We start from the raw sequence: 23,027 nt of genomic DNA, 5'->3' as shown, positions 1-23,027 counted from the left end.
TATTTTTTGACGAATCGTCAAATACTCAAATAACTGAAATAACTCTATGGTTTATATCGTTCCTATATTTTTGTTTCAAGTAGTAATGCGTAAAAGACAACTAGATACAGTTGATGATACGACACCTTTCTAATCTACAGTGGGAAATCACGTTGTAATTTTTTAAAACGAATTCCACTGAAACTATTACGTGGATTTACTCAGGCCTAAACTGCATTGCTATCATTTACATTTATTGTTACATCTTGAAATCGTTGATGTATACAAGATACATGGGACCTTGGAATTCATGTTTCACTTGTACTGTATGAAAAGAGAGAGATAAGAACTTATCGTCCAAAATGATGCGAACTTAAGAGCATTGTTTCCATATTTATATAGACATTGCAAATAAATTATATTTTTACAGCATATTTATCTTTAGTTTCTTATATTTGTTTTATTTACACCGTTTACACGCATTCTGTTTCTTTTGAAAATCTATTTGGAGTATATACGATTTGAGCAAGATTATAAGATACATTTCATACATAACCTTTTGATACTTGATATGATTGTTGCGAAAGCGTAAGATCCAATGTTTGTTGAATAGGACAAGACAACTCACTGTTTTGAATGGATTTCAAGCGAATAACAAAAGATTATATAATATATCCAAACACTTACAGATCTAAGTAGGCAGTGCACTCCCAATCAGTAAATGCTGAGTGCTGACTACTGAGTCTACCTCAACTCTATAATAAAAAGCATGTATATCTTTTCAGGAATATATTACCCAAAATAAAACATTAATTTTTTCTCATGCAGAATATGCAATTTAGTTATTGCACAACCAGTGTTCATACGCGGCGATACAGGGGCGTCATCCCCGTAAGATTTATCAAGCCCTGAAACAAAAAGTAGAAGAAAAAAAATGGGGGTACCCAGAAGAACGAAGTATGCCTATACAATGCAAGAGATGTTTCTGTGTGAAGTAACTAGACATTACCCATTCGGCAATGGGAGTCAATATTTTGGCACGATTATTACTTGACTTGAAATTAGGGCCCCCTAAGAAATCCTGGATCCGCGCCTGGCTCCCGCTCACATAATTCAAGCAGGGCATACTCTGATGAGAAGTTAAACGAAATTGAAAGCATTAAATGGTTAAAATAGAAATCGCTCGCGCTTCGCGCTCGCATTGATTCTTTTTTAAAGTGATATTACATTTATTCATGAACACATCATTATGAAACCATTATTCAATTGCCTCTTCTTCATGTGCCTATGAAATAAGATAATTTAACATGCATTTAAGGCACTTATGATTGCCTGGGTGAGGGAGGGGGAGGGGCCGCCATTTTTCCGAAAAGTAAACAGGGGCGCCAAAATCAGGTCGAATTTGGGCCCCCCCCCTCCCTACGAAATCCTGGATCCGCGCCTGAATACATACCAATATAGATAATTATACAAATACTAAATATAACAATAGAATGATGGTTTGGTGACCCCGGAGAAAGCAGAGCTTATAAAAAGGGGCCACCTAGTTAAAATGTACACTGATAATATATACAACAAATAATAATAATTACACTGAGTACACCGATGCAACAGCCGCAAAAAAAAAGGGGGGAAGGGGGGACTTTCAATGAGATAAAAACAAATAATTGACTGAAAGTTTTTTAAGCACATGTTAATAATTTTCTGATAAGTCTCTTGAACCTAGAAAGAGTTGAACTAGATTTTATGTCAGAGGGGAGGTTATTCCATAACTTAGGAAAACAAGTTTTAAAGGAATTTAAAGATATAGTTGATCGAGCTAAAGGTAGATGAATTTGATTGCTTTGGCGAGTAAAATGGGAGTGTATTGTAAAATTTGGGACAAAAATGTCATTGAAAAGAGGAGGCAAGATTTTAGCATAAAATTTATACATAAATACGAGGGAATTAAATGATATCAAGTCCTGTAATGGCATTATGTTCAGTTGAGAAAATAGAGGCTTTGTATGTGAGTGCGGTAGGGAGCGTTTGAAATAATACGAACTACTTTTTTTTGTAAAATACGTAGTTTATTTAAGTGTAATTAGAAGGTGTCGCCCCAGACAACATTGCAATAATTCAAATGGGGTAGTATGATGCTATTATATAAAGTAATAAAAATTAATTTAGGAACATAATGCCGTAACTTGGACAGAACACCAATGGATCTTGATATATTTGTACTAATAGAAATAATATGAGATTTCCAAGAGAGATGTTCGTTTAAAGTCACACCAAGGAATTGTATATTGTCAACCCGTGTGATGAGATTACCACCAATGTGAACATCAAGAAGATTAGATGGGACATTCCTTCCTTTTGTTCGAATAATCATATATTTGGTCTTCTAAAGATTAAGGAATAATTTGTTGCAAGCAAAACCATTTGTTTAATTTATCCAATTCAATATTTGCTAACGATACAAGATGATGTATATTTTTGTGTGATATTGACACAGTGGTGTCGTCAGCAAACAGAGAAAATTTAAGACTTGGAGAACAATTAATAATGTCATTTATGTAAACAAGAAAAAGAGGTGGGCCTAATACAGATCCTTGTGGAATTCCACATGACACATTACTAAAATGGGATCTGACACCATCGATCACCACATATTGATTTCTGTGTGATAAGTAACTATACAACCATTGGAGTGGGACCCCTCTGATTCCATAAAATTCTACTTTTTTTTACAAAATGTTGTGATCAATGGTGTCAAAGGCCTTAGATAGGTCCATAAAAACGCTTAGGCAGTAATTTCCAATGTCTATTTTATCAGATATCACATTAGATAAATTCAGTACACCGAGATCGGTTGAGAAGTTCTTCCGGAATCCAAACTGCTGGGGTATTAGAATGTTATTGATGGAAAGAAATTTGTAAAGTCTACTGTGAACTATTTTTTCTAACAATTTTGAGAAAAAGGGCAATAATGCAATTGGTCTGTAGTTAGTAATGTCACGTTTGTCGCCATTTTTGTAAATTTGAATTACCTCAGCTGTTTCTAGTTTGTCGGGAACAATACCATGAGAAAGTGATTCATTGAATATATGACAGAGAGGATTGATAATAGTGTGAATGCATTCCTTGACAACACGAGCTGCTATTGAATCAGAGCCCGGAGCAACTGACGATTTTATGGAAGAAAGAACATTAAGTATTTCGGTATTTGACGTTGGATTAAAAAATAGTGATTTGGGTACATGGTTACATAAATAATCACAAAAATGCGATGAAGAAGTTTGAATTTTTTCTTGAGTTACCTTTCCAATATTGATAAAATAACTATTGAATACCTCAGCAATGGTTGATTTCTTCGAGATCTTTTCCTGATTGAAATACATATAAGATGGTAAGGTGTTTTTTCTTTTACCTAATAAATTGTTTATCCTCGACCAGATTTTTCATATCACCCCTCATCTTATTAAATAAATTTTCGTAGTAAATCCTTTTGCTTTGTCGAATAACACATGTTAATAAATTCTTGTATTCAACGTATTTTAATCGAGTCCGAGAGTCATCATTTTTTGTATACCGATAGTATAATCTTTGTTTTTTCTTAATGGATTTCAAAATGCCATGTATAATCCAGGGTTTGTCGTTTCTTTTATGTTTAGATTTTACAAGGGGAAAAGAATCATTGTACAGGGAGCTGAACTTTTGAATAAATAAGTTATATGACATGTTAATATCTTCATTGCTATAAATAGCATTCCAGTTAGTTAAACTTAACTTTTGTTTAAATTTTGAAATATTTTCTCTTGTAATTTTCCGGATTTTGCTACTGATTGTATGGAAAGGCAGGGATATATTATTACTCAGGCAAAATATAGGAAAATGGTCCGAGAGATCCGAATAAATAATACCGCAAGTATTGTTCTTATGGATACAATTGGTGAATACATTATCTATCAGGGTAGCAGAATGCCTTGTTACTCGAGTTGGCTTATCTATACAAGAAAATAATCCCTGGGTAAACATTATATCTAAAAAATCATTTGTTTTGCGATCAATATCATGATTGAGTAAATTTATATTAAAATCTCCAACTATGTATAAATCAGTATTGGAGGGATTTATGTCTAATAACAGATTCGTAAGTGTTGCATTAAATGCGTTAATATATGTATTTGGTACCCTATAGATACAACCAACCAATATTGGTTTACATCTATCTTTTAACTGTATTTCAATAAAAATAGTATCACAATGATCACTACTGAGGGATAAATAAGAGCATAGATGGTAATCGACATACATACAATTTCGTACTCGGTCCTTATCGATATATTTTTGTAAATGAATATTAATTATTTAATCAGACAACCTATCGCAAAGTCTTTGGGAGATTTGTTTTTTGGGGGTTGAATTTTCCAATATTCTTCACACGATTTTGCGGGATATTGAAATACCTTTGAGAGTGCCTTAGTTTGATATCATCTCGTCTATCTTTATGTCAAGCTCGAGACGATATGATTCATTTAGCCTGTCATTGATGCTAAATAAGTGCTGTGGTTTATTTCCGATTGAGAGTTTCTTTGATTTTGTACGATCGATCATTTCTGTCTCCGTATCTCTCTCTTTCTCTTCCCCTCTCTTCTCAGCTTTATCATCGGATCGTATCAATGTTAAAAAAAATCAACTCCAAAAGGAAGAGAGTGAAGCGAGACGAGAATTACGTTGTGGCACTTTTTGCTTCAAAGCCTAAAACTTAAATTATGAGTCTGATATTCTTAATTTATTAAGATATTTGTTTCATTTTTCACTGTTCACATGATTGGGGAATTAACCAATAATTGGTTGAAACATAGCCCAAACTATTGTGTATATTGACCATCGGTTTATCATTTTCTTAATATTTAATATTCCCCATTATATTTATATTACTGAAACAATAAAAAATATTCTAACAAAAAGAAATATTCAAAAGATGACGAGCGTGTAAAGCGATCGAGCATAAGACTGAATGACAAGACTTGTTTTCATCGGTAGCGAGAGGCACGTGAGATTATAATATAGTATCAGGCCTGTTTAAAACAACCATGGAGCTATACCGTGTCGTAGCTCCATGAGACAAAATACAGCTCACGCCTGGGTGCACTGGTGATTGTGAAGTGTAACAAGAATTGTAATAACATTATTCATGAAATTCAGTATAGGGTTTTTGTAACCGAGGATAATTACCGTATTTTTCCTTTTAGCGAAAGCAGTATTCACTACTGCAAGTTAAGTCCCTCAACTTCCCGCGATTCTTGTAGTACATCGGTTTAGTATACTGTACATGAACATAATCCAAGGGAGGCGCGATAGCTCAGTCGGTAGAGCGGGGGTTTCGGATTCCGGTGACCCGGGTTCGATTCCCAAGTGGTGCGCTTGTGCCCTTTGGTAAGGCATTTATCCTCATTACCAGGTCCCTCGGAGTGGACCTTAAGCCGTTGGTCCCCTGGTTGCTTGCTCACAGGCATTCGTGCTTTCTTAGCAGTCAGGTAAAACAACCTCGGTATAACATAATGGCCCGTATTCTGGGGAGCGTTTCATGAAAGGACTTGTCAGACGTTTTATCCGACAAGTCCTATTTTATCCGACAGTTACCATAGTAACATTGCTTATCAGCCAATCAAAATCAAGGAAAGATGTCAGATCTGACAACATGTCGGACAAAAATGTTGATGAAACGCTCCCCAGAAGTCAGGTTTAATTTAGACCATGGTCTAACTTTGTGCTAAAATTACAGAAAGCCAAAAGTGTCAAAATTTGTATTAAGTTGTATGTTTCTTACGTTTACTGTGCTCTTTCCTAATTCATTGATGGTGCAGACAATAATCTATTTATACTTCCTACACAATTACAAATGATTTGAGAGCCAAATGAGGTGAAATATTATCTCTGTACTGTTAGTGATTTATGTAACAATTGGCTATCCATACTTACACCACAAATTTAAACCTGAGTTTAAGTTAAAAATTTATCTTGTCACTGTCATTTGCGGGGGTGTGGGGGTGGGGAAAATTCTTAACTAGAACTAAGCAAGGCACTGGGGCCCACCCGTTACTGGAATGACCCCTTGCTTGCAGCCTGTCAGGTTTCGGAGAGGAAATGTTGTCTATTTTATGTTGGTTTTTAAAAAAGATGTTTACAAACCAAATTTATTGTATATTGCATATTTTTTTAGAATATAGAATACATTATTTTATGTTACAGCATATGTTGTGGAAAGAACATCCAAAAGGCATATGTTCATACCTATTTTAGGAAAACGTCATCCGGCCGGGAAATTAACCACTACACGGTGGTTTACTTTATACGATATTTTCCCAATATCCAAATTGAAGAGCTCATGGGGTCTGAATAGCATCGGATCGTGTGACAAAATAGAAGACACTGTTGGTCTTTGGGGGTCAGTGATCCAGGGTTGTTTGGGTATCTGCTTTAAATTCGGGGATCGATGCCCCGGAGAATGGAATATGAGAAAGTACAATTTCTTCTAGATATTGAATAGATATCGCTTACACCAATTATGGCGAAAAATGGCAGGTTCAGAAGTAGAGGTTCAAAAAGAAATGACGTGGCGATTTTGTGTCTCTGTTGTGAAATATGAGAAAACGATCTTTTACTTATTTCGGGTGAAAAAAAAGGGGAAATATTACAGAAAAGACATATTGGTTCGCAGCAGTTAGTATTTAATGGTACATGTATAGGGGAAATTTCCACAGGAGCCATTCAGAAATGGGTTCAAAAGAGATGAGCAAAATAATAAATTATATCTTTTCAGTAAAATTTGTCATTTTACATTTCCCCATTTTAATAGATTGAACTATATATTACAAATATGTCTTTTGATTGTTTGATTTATTCCACGACTCGGCCGCTTTACTTCATCGCATTATCAATGCTTATTATTACCATAGGCCTATACAGCGTGTCCCACAAAAAATGCTAATGGCGCTTCAGATGAGTATAATATTTAAATTACAACATTATATTCTTTATATCTTTACACCTACAATCCATTTTCATCAACTGGGCGAAATTTTAGGGCATATGGTCTAATAATTACAAAGATATGAGCATTTTTATATTACACATCAGGAAACCTCTCCATCCAAGTTTTGTATTGTGTCGTCAGGGCAAGAGTGGTCCGTTGAGCTTTCCTCCTCATGGCTGAACGCGTACAGACTGCAGACATGACTGCGCCTTGACGGGCATCAAGTTGAAGGCAGATCAGCTAAGCCAAAAATTAGAACAGAAAAGGAAACTTCCAACACGTAAATGCTTATAAAAAGAATAAATGTAAATAATGTAAATACATGAACAAACCACATGGAAAAACAAAGCTTTTCAAGATGAGAGCATGGATTTTAAAAAATGTTTTAATTGGTACCGATGTTGTTATTGCTTAGAATTATTTCAATATTTGATTAAAGATATCATGCAAATTTTCCTAAAACCCTCATTTTTAGAAAGAAGTATTGGCCCTCAAAAAGGAAATAAAGTAAGAGTGAATGAAGACATAATAATTATTGAACTACGTACCACATTCAACGTAATAACGAAACTTGGATTGAGATGTTTAGTGATGGGTGCTGAAAGAGGGCTCATATCTCTGTGCTCAATAGACCACATATCGCTTAAAATTTGAGCCAGTTGTATAAAATAAATGCTAGTTTGCGATTCTAAAGTTATGTACAATACGATTCAGTAATTTTCACATTATATTGAATTTAAAGTATCATTAATATATCTTGTGGGACACGCTGTTTTGAAACCCCTACAATAACTTTTTATCGTTAACCTCTGATGCAATAATAATAATAATCATCATAATGATATCTTTGCGATCTTTTTCAGCACACAAGCATTACAAGGAATTAATTCCTGTCAGGTACCCATTATCTCACCTGGGTTGAGTGCAGCACAATGTCAATCAACCTCTTGCTGAGATCTTGCTGGGATTTGAACCCACTACCCTCTGTCTCAAAGTCCGGAGACTAATTCACTGGGCATCAATGCTCCAGCACATAGATACACCACGGCGTAAAAATAAACAAAAGCAGGAATTAAAGAAAGTATGCACTAAACAATATTATGGAAAGAAAATTGTATAATACATGTGTATACCTGAATGCAGTGATATTGTATGAGGGGAATGTGTGTGAGAATGTGATGTAGGTAGAAGTAGAGAGATACGAAACTAACGTTGCGATAGAGGAACAGAGAGATGGTGAAAAAACAAGTGTGGGTGTGTGTTTCTATACGAGAGGGTGAGTGTGTGTGTGTGTGTGTGAGAGAGAGAGGGAGGGGGTGAGAGAGGCGTGAAAATGATGGAGAGAGAAGGAAGAGAGAGAGAGAGAGAGAGAGCAAGTTTTTATTTTTTTATCATTTTTTTTTACATTTATCAATTCCAGAGAGAAATGATGATAAAACTATACGCTTCTTACTCACAGAAAATGCCCTACGGTTTAAAGGAATATTAAAACTATCGATCAAAATCCAACTCCAATTTTTTAAGTAATGTCTCTAAATCTGCCCGTACTTCCGTCAAATATAAGATCATTTAACATCTTTGATAGCAGTTAGTGCACAAGGGACAACGATCCGGATGTCTTTCTTTTGGATAAAAATAGAGCCATTTTCGGTTGAATATGATTCTCCGATCAATGCAGATAGGTAGATTCTTTGCCAAAAAACAGAGTTTTAACTACGCATCTGGCCCCTGGAGATGTGTGTGTGTGTGTATATATATATATATTGATGATTGTGGGTGTGTGGGTGTGTGTGTCGGTATGTGCGTGTGGCGGAGAACTATGTCGCTTGCTTTTACCCTAACCCTAAATTTCTTCTAAACTGGGTTTTTTTTCTCATGGGAAATAGTCGATCAAATTGATATCGAGAGTTGTCCACTTTGTGCAAAATACTTGAAGATGTGATTTCTATATTCACACCACAACTACAATCAAAGAAGTTATAACGTAATATATCCTGATATCTGAGGTTATCATTTTGTGAGAAAAAACTTTGATATTTTTTTTACATCGCGCAAATTCACGCACACACACACTGCACTTCCTTTAACCTAGGACCATTCCGAATGCTGAATATTAGTAAAGAAAGACTTTGTAAAAAAAAAACGGTCTGATAAAACCATCCTGCCACTCAAAAGCAGGATGGTTTGCATATTCATAATAAGTGATGCGTTAAATTTGTATCATTGCTAAAAATATTAACTTTTTTTTAACCACTGACGGGTATCATTTTTTTCAAAGTTGCATTCACACTGATAATACAAACTTGTCCTAAAAAATGAAAAGTTTGTATTCAGAACACTTATCATTCGGTCGTTGAACCAACTAGATGCATCCTGTTAACTTATTTTCCAACAATTCTGTCGAAAGACACCGGGTTTTTTTAGGATTCAAGGAATGAGATGTAATTAATGGTTGAAAATGAAACCAATCCTTTATTTCATCCGAGGAATCCCTTGGGAAAATCCAAAAGATTGATTTATATTTATTCAATTTCCTTTCTTTTTGGTTTTAACGTTTGACGTTTGAAAGTCAGTGATAATAGAAATACTAAAATACACATTGAGTAAGAACAACAGGTATACAAATAAAAACAAATTGGTAATGTCGACTGAGGAGGCGTCAGGATATTTCAATGGGGGGGGGGGTGGTTGGGAATTTGTTGGTATAATGACCTGAAATAAAATCACAAGTTGGCCATCATGCCCATCATCATTTGTAAATATGTCGGTATACTCACTTATCTTTATGTTATTATATAAGTGTTAGCGGCATGACATTTATGATGTCAAAATAGAGGCGTGAGCAGGGCAACATTGCGTGTTAGCAGTACATCAGTTACGTTTGAAATAACAATAAAAAAAAAAAACGATCTCGTGTTACGCCGACAATTTGATTTCCTAATGTAAAAAAAAAATCTTGATGTACGAATTTACGTGTAATTGTTTTTCATCGATTTAAAATTTTATAGGCCTACTGTGTGCATCAATCGAGCAATATATTTCAAATTGCGCATAAAACGAAGACTTCTGGAAAGAATATATACCAGATGTTATCGCAGATGTTGTTGTACATTCCATAAATTAAGTGGAGACACTAAATATTTATGACTCCTCCAAACTGGATAAAATGTTGTGATTTATTATGAAAAGATCAGAAGAAACTGATAGATGGAGAACGAAAGAGGACAACATTACACTAAATTGTTGAGATTTTAAATAAATCCGGATGGACTGTAAATAGGGACCAATCGAATTCCTGATTTAGTTTGAATCCTAAAGATTCATTTTTAAATTTCAAGGTAAGACCGATAATTTTTCTTGAGATTTAATTATATTTTTCAACATTGAGATATTATCAATATTAAGGGATGGCCACTAACTTAATTTTGCTGTACCAAAGTCGTCAATAGGCTGCTACAGAATACACATTCCTTCCGATCAAAAACATTCATAATATTAAACCATTTCCCTCTGAAAGTTATGTTTGTCACTGGACAGAATTCGATGAGTATGTGCTCCCTGACATATTCCGGAATGTATTGCACAGCGCATTATCATCGTGCTCATGTGACTCCAAACTAGAGATCTTTAATACCATACCTTCTCTCGACTCATTGCCTAGTTATATTCAGTCAACCCTTTTAAAAAGTAGGCAACAAGAATAATTTAATCAAGTATCGATTATGTAGAATGCATTTATCTTATAAATGGACCATTCGTTGCTTTAGTTTGAAAAAAAATACTGAAAGGAAAATTGGATCTAATTTCTCAATATGATAATTCATTGAAATAATAATTAATTGAACTTAAATGTATTATTGCTGTCTTCAGGATTTTAAAGGTCAACCCCATCCCTAGCAGGCAGTTGATTGGAATAAATAAAGGTAATCATACAAGAATGTCACTAAAACTAACTCGAAATCAAATAAATGAAAAGTAAGAAAGATATGAAATTTTATGGTTTTGCTCATTGGAATAAAGAAAAAAGGAAATCACACAAGAATGACATTGAAAAATTAATCAAAATCAGATAAATGAAAAATAAGAAAGTTATGACTTTTTAAGGTTTTGCTCATTTGCGCAAAGCACATCACAGTTGAACTACAAATGAAAACCGGTGATGTAACACATTGATAATTGTTTGTATTACATTAAGTGAATTATGAGGAGAAAATAAGCCAATAATGTAGAGCATGGTAAATTTCCCTATGGAAAAATAAAGTCATAAGTTTTATAATATGTAGTGATTTGGGGATCCAAATATTATAAGATGAACTGTATAACTGAATTACAAGATATACAGTGAGTGCATAGCATCATCGATTTGTAGTGATTTGGGGATCCAAATATTATAAGATGAACTGAATTTGTCATATTTCATAAAGTGAAGTACAAGATAGACAGTGAGTGCATAGCATCATCGATTTCCTCACTTTCATAATGATCAGAATTATCTGCTTTGTAAAAATGCTTTATTGCTGATTCGATCTCTCTCTATTATTCTAAATCAACTTGTTGGTGAGTCGAACTTGTTCTTTTTACATGACCAATAGGTAAATATCATGACAGCCAATTTTAAACTAATTCAATAGATAATTTTCAAGATTTAAACTCCATGATTCTACAAGGCAAATAATATTATATTCGAAAAGTTCAAGAGGAAATAGCAAATGAGCTTGGATTAATCCATTTAGTATCTTGAAAAGCAGTGTTGTAGTTTTGTTGTTTCATTCAAATTGCTCACAGGAAAGTTGGCTTTGGTTTAGGCATGTCTCATTAAGACACCTCACTTCTAAATGCATTCCTCCTCTACTCATGGTATAAACATGAGATTAAATCTGTTATATCTACAGTATAGGCCTATGCATTCTCTTTTCTCCCTAGTAATAGGAATATTGAAATAAATTATGGGCACGGACAAGTCAGTATCCGCGTGCGCAATTTCGATTCATATGCGGTGCGAGCATGGAACAACGCTGTTTCCTCATCTTGTAGTATTGTGGTGCTTCAGCTTGAGCTTCTGAGATCACATGAAATAATAACAGATGCGAGTTGGAGTTGCTATATAAATCCTCGACACGCTCCCAGTTTCCGTGACAACGTGAGCTGGAAAAGACAGGGGCACATCGATTGCTCGCATCTGTTTGGTGAGATTCCTTCATTTTTTCACTCTTTCTTAAGATTAGGCAGAAGAAAAGAAAAATCATTTTTTGTGGATTCTTGAACAGGCACCATCGATGCGTCTAATATTCTATCAATCTTGTATAAAGTTCATATCACGCATGTGTGCCCAAACAGAGTAGTTAAACCTACCGCCGTAGTTCGTCCAATTGAGCACGCGAAATATGAAGGATGGGATCTTTTTTTTTCTATACGCTTTAGCGTGGAATGAAGCGGTCAAGCCTAGTGCAAGTCAGTAGATGCCTTGTTTAACACAATTAAGCAATCTTTCTATGCATGGCTGGGAAGGTAACCAGAGATGATATTCATGAATTCCATTTTCGAAATACGTAAAGAATGGATCCAGTGATAATTCGTGGAAGCCAAACAGCTGGTTTCGTATGACGTCCCAAGGAGGATATCGACTATTGTGACTCTCAAAATCTTCATGTATCATTCCCTAACTTGACTTTGAAGATCAAAATAATGCAAGAAATATGGACGAGTAAGTTTATTTTGGTCAAATGGATGCTGCATTCGTTTAACGAGAAGACTGACGGAAAGTCGATTTCGGTTTCTCGAACAGAATGATGAAAGCCTTTTTTTATTGCGACAGCCTCCTGTATCTTTATTTGACCGAATTTTATCCTGGAAGTTCTGTCTGAAAATGTGTACAGTCAAATTTTGAGCTTCAGACTGGATATTCATGGATACCATGACTAACCCCAATTATCATAATTGACTGACATTTCTGTTTAATTTCAAGACATGCACAGCATGACCTATGTACAAGCCAGTAATCTGTTGAGAATATTCAGAGCACAGGATGATATATAAAGAAACACTGTGACATCTCGAGAGAGCGAAAATGCCAAACCATGTATGCTTATGACCCCAGTTAGCATTTTTATGTCTTGACGCTACTTCAAATACATCAACACATTAGATGTGATGAAGTTTACCAACTTCTGTTCTGTGACTGGTGAAATATGATAGCTACGTTGACGGTTGTACACAATCGAATTATATACATGTATTATCTGGTTATGGTATGTAAGAGATCATAATCATATCCCAATCGCATTCTCATCTGACAAGGCACACTGCGTCGCTTCTAGTATTGATACGTACACACTTTTTCCGTGTACTTTCTTGAAAAGAATTCCCCCCCCCCCTTTTTTTTTAATGACATCAGACTGTTCTCGTCACAAGAAGGAGAAAGTTGGTTTCTGCGAGGCTTCTGAAACTTACACGGTTACAATCAGGTTACAATCAAGCACACATTTCTACATTTATCAGTCCTGGCGATCAAAGCTGTCAACGAGTAAACCAGCCGAATAATGCCGTCATCTACTGAGAGTTGGTCTTAACGCGCCCCTGTATAGATCATTTTGGCATAATTGTGGGTCATGAACTGACTTAATGAGAAACCCTAGACACTGCATGCTTCCCCGCTGTCGCCATTACGATGACTTGGTCGATAGAGAGATAAGCATCAACTTTTCATTCCTCTCTCACATATTCGTCGAAGTGATATTAATAAGTAATATGTGAAATATTTGTCGCCATCCAGTATCAGCGTTGTGGATTATTAAACAGTTGTTGAAATTTTGACGCTGGAGTGCCATGCCAATATTGGCAGGTTCCTCATTTCAGAGGGAAAAATCAAGAAAATGAATTATAAAACTTGATGAAAATCGCATTTGTAATTGAAAGGCTTTGTACCAAACAAAACGGAAACACTTCTTGGTATTATTTAGTGACAAAACGCAGCTAATTTACACTCTCATTATTGATGGAAGTATATTCGCAGTGACTTGTCCTTTTACAAAATTATCAATTGATGTAATCTGCCCCACTTATCTTTCGAAAAACTAATTAAACTAATCAATCGATAGACAAATTGATCGATGATATACGTGGGATGCCTAGCTGATGTGCAGTTTAACTCATAAGGCAATGTCAGACAGCTATTCCCGCATGAACGAATCTGGAAGGCGTGGGCATGAATACCTGATGACTGGAGATCTTACATCTTCGGTTACTGAACCCTGAAATTTCTGGATTTCCCTCATCTGCAGCATCACTCACTTTCCTGTTCGTAATTATTACGGAATTATTATTCATAACTTACACTTTATGCAACGGTTTCAATGAATGATTTGGCGTTGCCTGTATTTTACTCCAACGAACTACAGTCCGCCCTCATTCTTCATAAATAGCCATTTACTGAAACGACTCGGCAAAGAGAGGTGCTGCAAACTTGTGTGCCTTAGTTTACGAACGGGTTGTCTTGAAGGAAATTAGTTACTATGAGACACTATTAGAGATACGTTTGCTGTGACTGATCCTTAGTATTATGCCGTCAAAGTCAATATTCTCAGACTGAATGAAGTATTTCTTCATTTTTATTTGGATTTCTCGAAATCAAATGTATAGGAAGTGTTGTTTAGAAGTCTCTTGGTGATTATTTTTTCTGTAAAACAGGGGACATTCGAATATTTTTTCTCTGTACTGAAAACTTTTCAAAACGCACCATGCTCTTCAAATCCATTCTGATTGCGGGGTTCCTCTGCATATTTATCATCGGTGTCTGTGCTAACGCCCTGGTAATCCTGTTATCTTTCAAACCCAGTGGAAATGTCAATGTTAACGTCAACGTCAATACAATCAACACCTACCTCGTCAACATGGCCGGAGCGGACCTGCTCTACATATTCGGCTGTCTATTCTACACACTGACGAACTACAACCAAGACGGTTGGCTCTTCGGTGACGTAGGCTGTCGGTTGATCCTAAGCATCGACGTCCTCACCATGCACGTTAGTGTTTACATCCTAACTGTAATGAGCATTGAGCGCTATGTGGCTGTTGTTCATCCGATGTTGTCTCTGAAGTACCGAAGTGTCGGCTTCGCTCGGGTTATCGTGGCGGTAATCTGGGTATCTGCCATGGTATTAGCAACACCAATGGTGGCCAGTATGGCATTGACTCGAATTCATGACGGTCACGGATCTGTGAAATACACTTGCGCTTGGACGATGAACGGAGATGATTCTCTTCCCACCTACATGATCTCAGTCTTTCTTATCACCTTCGCCATCCCGTCCATTATCATGGTAATTGCCTATTTGCTCCTCATGGCACATTTTTGTCAGGTCAGGTCAGAGCGTACTGGTAGTCAACAGGTGCGACGATCGAAACGTCGAGTAGCACAAATCGTGTTTCTGGTAGTTCTGGTCTTTTGGATATGTTATACTCCATTTTGGGTCTACCAACTTACCGTCCTGCATGTTGAAAACTTTGATCCTAAGCAGATTATGGGGCTCGTCGCTCTGATTATATCATACCTCAATTCCTGTTTTAACCCTTTTCTATATACGCTTTTGCCCAAGAGGTATAACGTCTGGCAAAAGATGAGGAAACAGAGTTCTTTTTCCGCTCCAAAATATCGTCTTACGGGTAGACCAGAAGTGTGCGACTCTCTTTAAATGAGAATAGGGAGTTTCCGCAATTACGACGCAGAACGCTTTTGGGAACACAGAGAACGTATTGTCAAATGCCCTTCATGACAATGGAGTCTTTGTCGAGGGTTGGTGACTTAAAACAGCAGTTTCGTCCTGGACTCTGCTGTTCCGATTCTCTAAATTTCGACAAAGCCCTCCGAGCATTTCATTATAATTATACTTGCATTTCCAATGCATTTGCTGTGTTCTAGGATTATTTCTGCGTATTATTCCATTAAGAAGACATCCCATAGTTATTTGTCTACTAAGATAGACGGTGTAATTTTATGTCTATATTAATTGTTAAAACAGTCTTTGTGATCAATGGTTCCACCAAAATAATTTCACTGCAATTCGGATCTGTTACACTATTAGAATAGTGCCAGCTCTGAGCCACGTTGCATAAAAGTTCATATTATGTATAACTTTATCATCTAATGGTAACTTTCCTAAACTCCTTGATCCTGATTGGCTGATTAGCATTGCTACCATGGTAGTTACTATTGGATGGCAAAGTTACTATAATATTAACTTTTATGCAATGGGGTCCAGAACTTCAAAAGTGGACAGTTGTGATCCATTTTTCCAGTGAAATTATGACTATTCTCTTGTAATTCATTCACTCATCTTTTTGTATAAAGGTGGAATAGAAGATTAGAAATTTGATTAGAACTGGAAGCGGAAAACAGAAATTACATTACATTTCTGCCATCAAAATTGGTTATCCATCATTAGTGTTAAACATATTTTTACATTTATATTATTTTTCTAATGGAAAAATGTACAAGCAAAGAAGCACAGAATACCAATTTGATAAGAATGACATGAAGAATGTCGAAGTTGATGAAGCAAGAAATGTGTTATAGGTTCAAAGAAGTTAATCTTATTTACTCATTTCAACAATATTAAAACACGAATGTCTGACAAGCTACAGACTGTAGTCTTCTGCATACAGGGTCCCGTAACACAAAGGTTAGCAATTAATCGTACGTTTGATTGTACATTGTAGTCTATGCAATCAATAGTTGTAAAATGTTTTACGATCATTGCTAAGCTTTGTGTCACAGGCCCCTGGTGTTTCTTGTCCCTAAAGAGAATAAAAATAGAAAAGACTCAAGTTTATCAAACAAGACAAAATCATTTATCTAACTCAGGCATTGATATGAAGACAGTCGATCTTCATGTCGCATGATGAAACAAAAAAAAAAAGTTTAAAATTCGAGTCAAGTGCAATTCGAGAGTATTAAATATTATGAATTATTTTCACGATTACTGTGATTTTTTATCAATAAAATTATATGATATTGTATTATCAATAATTGTGTTTTCCTTCGTGAGAGTTTGATTATTAAACTCTTGTTCTTAACGTCTTATTTTACGCCCGACCACACTCATTCACAAGACTTTTTAATCCGCCTTATCGCTTTTGTCGATGTGTAAGAAATTATGAAATGTCTCTTAGTTTTTGTTCGTCATAAATTATGCATAAAGACGTGTGGTTGCAAAGCAACAATACAATCATGCTCTATGTGAGACCGTGAGTTGCTATTCGTAGTAAGAAGTCTTTAAAGGTAAATTATGTGCACGTTCGTTGATGCCCATTAAAATTCAACGCTTAACAGTCAAAACCGATTTCAGAACTCCTTTCCTATAGGCCCTATGGAAAGAAGTGAAATAAATCCTTTCTTATAATGCAGTTTACTCATCCCTCCAAGGAGTATCATTCGGAACATTAAACTAATAACATACATATTGCTATCATAATAAATCGCTTGTATTGCCATCGTATTTTTTCAGTGTTATTTATGCATATTACAAGACGTTAAAGAATCATCATATTGTGTCATGTATAGACGTGTTGTATATAGAGAAAGGTGAAATGACCAATGATGGCGGTGAGCTGATAATGTAAATGATCTCTTGAAGCACTTTCTCGACGCCACTATAGAGATAAGTGAGGGTTAATTGAATGCTAGGGGAAAGGAACAAAAGAAAATATTACACTTTCAAATGGCGAACGCATTCATCATGTTATTCCTTTATTCTATTGTTACACCTACAAAACGGATCCACACTGATCCAAGTTATGACATTATTCTATATGGGAAACGATTGGTATAGGTCTGGATTATTTCGTTGGTGGGTGTGCCTGCGGGTGAGGCTATTCTTTGCAATGGTATTTTTACACCTGACATCTGCCTGGCATCAGGGGGAAGTCGTCTCATTGTGACGTGATAAGGAGGAAACTATTGCCACTTGCTAATACCTCGGTCACATTTAAATTACGGCGGCCGTACGCGAGTTGAAAACAGCCGTTTTAACATTTTTTGTACCAGCTATACATATAGGTGGTTTGAATGAAAAAGAATAAAACGCTGTATTCGTCTCGCCGTACGGCTGCCGAAGAGTATTAATTGTGACTGAGGTACATTGTCAACGTGTTAAACAAAGGTGTTTCATATACCACATTCGTCATCGAAAGTGATGATCTCGACACCCTTGCAAACGAACTGAAAAATTCATCAAGTTTGCTAAATAAAAAATGTTGAAGTTACAGTGAAATTCCATATATTCATTGAAATGAGTTGCCAGTCGAGGCAATTATGTATACTTAGGGTGCAATAATTCTCCATCTATATATGACTAAAACTATAAACCTTTATTCATTGAAAAGCACCTGGTACTTTATGAAGGTGATGGAAAGGTAACAAAGAGAATTCTCGAAGTATCACATCAGTCAGTTCACGAGCTTACTTGAAGCCATACATTGTCATGATTGTAAAGCGCTTAGAATGGCTTCTGATGAAGTAAGTGATGAAGGCTAAATATAATTATGAACGCATGATTAACTTAGTAAAGTGAAACCGAGTCTCACAATTCGCTATCTTACCCGCCAATTGCATAATACAACTAAAAATGTTAGTTATATTCAACGTTGCATTGTATATGATTTATCGATTGAAATTCAGTGAATATACTTCTGGTTTTCTTTGCTCTGCCGATTTGCCTTACAAATTATGTGTGTATTATAGCGAATTGCAATATTTGTAATGCTGGTAATGTCATGTATGTGAAATATTCTTTTATTCTGTACACTGTGCATTCGCACAAACATATTATTGAGATGTACTTTTGCCTAATAAGTAAAAGTATTACACTCTAAAAACACTGAGTAAAATTTTCCCCAAAATTGGGTAGAAAGGGAACATGCGTGTTTGCTGGGTATTTTTTTTTACCCCATATTGGGCTATTTCAACGAAACATTGCGCAAAATTTGGGTAATCTTTTTACCCAACCAACATGCATGTTCCCATTTTACCCAATATTGAGTAATCTTTTGTTAGAGTGTACGAGCTTTGTAATCTTATTTTTATTTATCTTGGTGGCATATGTATTTAACACATGATGAGTACCGTATGGATTCCGTTGAAAAATGTAATAGGCTAAAGCTACTTCGACGGACTCTTCGTCTTCATCTTACTCTTCGTTTTTGAGAGAGTAATTTTAAGCGATATATGTATGTATGTATGTATGTCAGATATAGATATATAATGTATATTAATCATTGGGAATTGAAATCAACGAAATGAAGTCAAACATACATTTATACATATCCTATTCAAAATAATAAAGTTGTGATAGTAGGCGCAATTGTATTTTCTTTTATGAGTAAAATGCACCTTACAAAATTGATATTATCCTTGTTAAAAGTATTAAAGTAGGCACATTCACATTTTAGAATATGTATTCTCTTTAAACATGCTTCATGGCGGTTGATATTACGAAAAATAAATTATGCTCTCCAATTAATTTTATGATACTGGCCTCTGAAGTTTATTTCCCTTCCTTAATCAATTGATATCAACAGTACCAACACGAACATTTATTTACCATTAAATAAAACTATTTCTAATATTAATTTTATTTTATTAATTAAAAAGGTTGTATGACCGAAAGCGCACATCTATATATCAGAAAAAAAATATATGCTTGGAACTATCCCAAGTGGAATTTCAAAAGAAAACTTACAAAAAACAAAAACATACTTTAGATGTCTTTGTTTTTTCAAATTGAAAAAAAAATGAATTAAATTTAAAAGCCGATAGTGTCCCATAGAAAACACACGTTCGGCAATAGTGTAACGTTTTCAAGCTGTTGTATCTATCCAATTGGAGTGCACAATAGGAATCTGGATAACGATATCCCATGTTTGTTTTGTTTTTGTTTTTTAATGTTTCCTTTTCTGAAAGATTTACTCATTTAAATATTCAATTTTTTTACCGAATTTTGCATCTTGAGTTACTTTAATTAATTGCAATATATTTTCTTTTCAGTAAAAATATCCTGGTACTTTATGCTCCCGTTTGATACATTATGTTTAATACGCCGTGCCTGTGTCAGTTATGCGACCCTGTGCTCTCTTTTATTATGTCTAATTCAATGTAGAAAATTTATTTTTGTTCATGCTTTTTGTTCAATAAAGTGATGCAAACGATTGCATACGCGAAGAGGGGTAGAAATTAGAAAATGAAATCGTAAAGACGAACAAAACAATCTTCGCCAAAAAAATATATGAACGCTTAAATAATGTCCTGATTTTCTGTCGGTATTTTATCGAGAAATTTAATGAAATTTCATTTCATACATAATTTTCATATTAATGATACGATTTGATAAATGAAAAGTGTTCGCTTTTATAATACATTTCCAGCCTACTTTATCCATTCCTCTGATTCGTGATACTGTAACATTACAGCGATGAAATTCCTATTAAGTTCTTTTTCGAACAATAGCGAGTTTTCGAACCGCCATGCAGAACGAACACAGTGAATGTATTAAAAATGCAATTTAAATCGCTGAGAGATTTTTGTCGAAAACTGGTGAACTAGAACGGCCGTTCGTCCTTAGTATCGGAGCTGACGAAAAAATTGCAAATATGTCGTTTGTGTGGAGTCGAGGGCGAAACTGCTGTTTTGATTCACCAGTTATCGACAAAGACTTCTTGTTGTTATATATCATTGCGAGCATTTGGCCATAAAATTTCAGTGCTCTTGAAAGCGCTCTGCGTTGTGTGGCGAAAAATCCAAATTAACAAGAGCGACGGGACGAATTTGAAAGTATAGGGGCTGAATTCAAATTGAATTGAATGCTGTGCATGCGTAACATCACACTTCTTTTGAACATCATTCCTGAAAAGTTAGGGCTGAGGCCGACTGCCTCCCCCACTCCCACAGCCCCTGAATAAGGCTTATGGTAAGACAGAAGTGCAAAAAGGGACAAAACTTCATCACAATATTAAAAAGCCACTCGAACTTAAAGAATGCATTTGATAAAAGTAGCATCAAAATTAAAGAGGCAAAGCATTGCCTCTGAAGCCACTTTCTCATTTTTTCTTTTGTGTTTTACCGTAAGAAATATAAATATTTGTTTCACTGTTCTACTAAAACTATAAAATTAGGGTCGGCATTGATCAATGCAAGATAATCAATATGCTTGAAGTGAGATACTTTGTAATTATATGAATCGCATTAAACATGATGAGATGAAATAAAAAAAGGAAAAGTATGGAAGGGATATCATTAGCCCACTCATCGCATGGATTACTCCGAGTAAACGCATGCACTTTAAAGTGCAATACCATGCCATACAAAGCTCCTATTTTTTGTCTTTCTTTCATAGTTTCATTACTTTACAGTTACAAAGTGAATGTACTGCACGATCGTACTAGGATAAATTTACAAATATGATTATTACCTGAAATCCTTGAACAAATTCCATTTTGAAAAAAAATATATATTTACCAGCATAATCATTAAACGGAAATGCCATTTTTAATCACTTTCGAGAAGTTCATTATCACTCCCATGCATATACATTTTCTGCCAGCATAAGCAATACAAACTAAGGGTCAAAATAAAAGACATTAACTTTTGAATAGGATTTTATCACTCGAAGTTCTTCACAGACCAAATTTTTACTGGTTCAATATAAAAATGATTGATTTTATATTTTTCACACTTCAAGGCTGAGCCCACACCACCACCACAAACAACTGCAATTATATTATATTTGTAAATCGAAAGTTTATTAATTTACATTAAGTGGCATTGAATTGCAAAGTACAAGCTTTATTTTTTTAAGATGAATCTGCTTTAAAAAAAAGTCTGACACGTAAAATGTGGAGAATAAATTAGTATAAAGATTTTTTTGATATACTGGTGTTGAAATGGCGTGAAAGTAATTTTCTGTCTTTCACATATCATGTTCTTATTGGATGTAAACCGTGTAAATCACACTTCAAGGCTGAGCCCACACCACCAAAAGATAGATAGATTTGAAAAGATAGAGAAATTCAAAGAAACATTACTCTGAAATTTTCATCACTTGTTCGTGTATAGGAGGTATTTCAATAAAGGTTATTCAAACAACTGCAATTATATTATTTTTGTAAATCGAAAGTTTATTAATTTACATTAAGTGGCATTGAATTGCAAAGTACAAGCTTTATTTTTTTAAGATGAATCTGCTTTAAAAAAAAGTCTGACACGTAAAATGTGGAGAATAAATTAGTATAAAGATTTTTTTGATATACTGGTGTTGAAATGGCGTGAAAGTAATTTTCTGTCTTTCACATATCATGTTCTTATTGGATGTAAACCGTGTAAATGACATATTTTTGTGTTACACTGTATTGAATTAAATTCACATTTTGAATTGAGGGAACAAAGTGTGATAATGTGTATTGTTTATTCTTTGCCGTTTAGTCCATTTTACATATTCATTATTCTTTTTTTTTGCGATATTCTTCTCGTCCTTTCTGTCTATTCTGTACATCGAACATTTACACACAAAAAAAATGATGAGACATGGAATAAACATCAAAGAAAGAGGGAGGGGTGGTATTTGTATCACAAATGTTGAGGTCTTCCATGACGTTATAACAATTAAAACTAATCAAATAGGACAAATCTTCGCCTACGTTTTTGAAGTGAGTAACAACACAAGCCTTGATATAACCAGCGCTTTCGTAAAACGATACTGGCAATGCCCGGGCAAATCATCTGAAAAACTACCTCCTTAATTATTTCTGGGAAAGTCTTCGGAGGTTCCATTAATTTTCTTTAGATTTGATTTTTTTCCCCTTTATTTATGCGACATTTCAAGCCACTTACCTTTTTTATCATATCATACAAAGTATGACGCGCAATAGAGCATATACTAATTGCGCTGTATTATTATTATTATCATTATTGTTGTTATCATCATTATTATCATAATCTCCATCTGCTCCCCACCCTCCTCCCCCTCTCTATTTTGAG

The 23,027-nt window shown here is 35.0% G+C and overlaps 1 protein-coding gene across 1 annotated transcript; it reads left to right on the top strand.

Moving 5' to 3' along the window:
* The first annotated feature begins 12,140 nt into the window (after positions 1 to 12,140).
* LOC129270085 (urotensin-2 receptor-like) lies at positions 12,141 to 22,423 on the top strand. Its single transcript, XM_064105785.1, has one exon. The coding sequence runs from the start codon at positions 14,740 to 14,742 to the stop codon at positions 15,691 to 15,693; it is 954 nt and encodes a 317-aa protein (XP_063961855.1). The 5' UTR covers positions 12,141 to 14,739; the 3' UTR covers positions 15,694 to 22,423.
* The last annotated feature ends 604 nt before the right edge of the window (positions 22,424 to 23,027 follow it).

This window comes from Lytechinus pictus, chromosome 10 (assembly GCF_037042905.1).
Source record: "Lytechinus pictus isolate F3 Inbred chromosome 10, Lp3.0, whole genome shotgun sequence".
NCBI classification, from domain to species: Eukaryota; Metazoa; Echinodermata; class Echinoidea; order Temnopleuroida; family Toxopneustidae; genus Lytechinus; species Lytechinus pictus.
The sequence above is the reverse complement of the archived record's forward strand: the minus strand, read 5'-3'. Positions and strand labels throughout refer to the sequence as shown.

Coding starts and splice junctions, on each gene's coding strand:
- LOC129270085 (XM_064105785.1), top strand. CDS start 14,740: ATGCTCTTCAAATCCATTCTGATTGCGGGGTTCCTCTGCATATTTATC.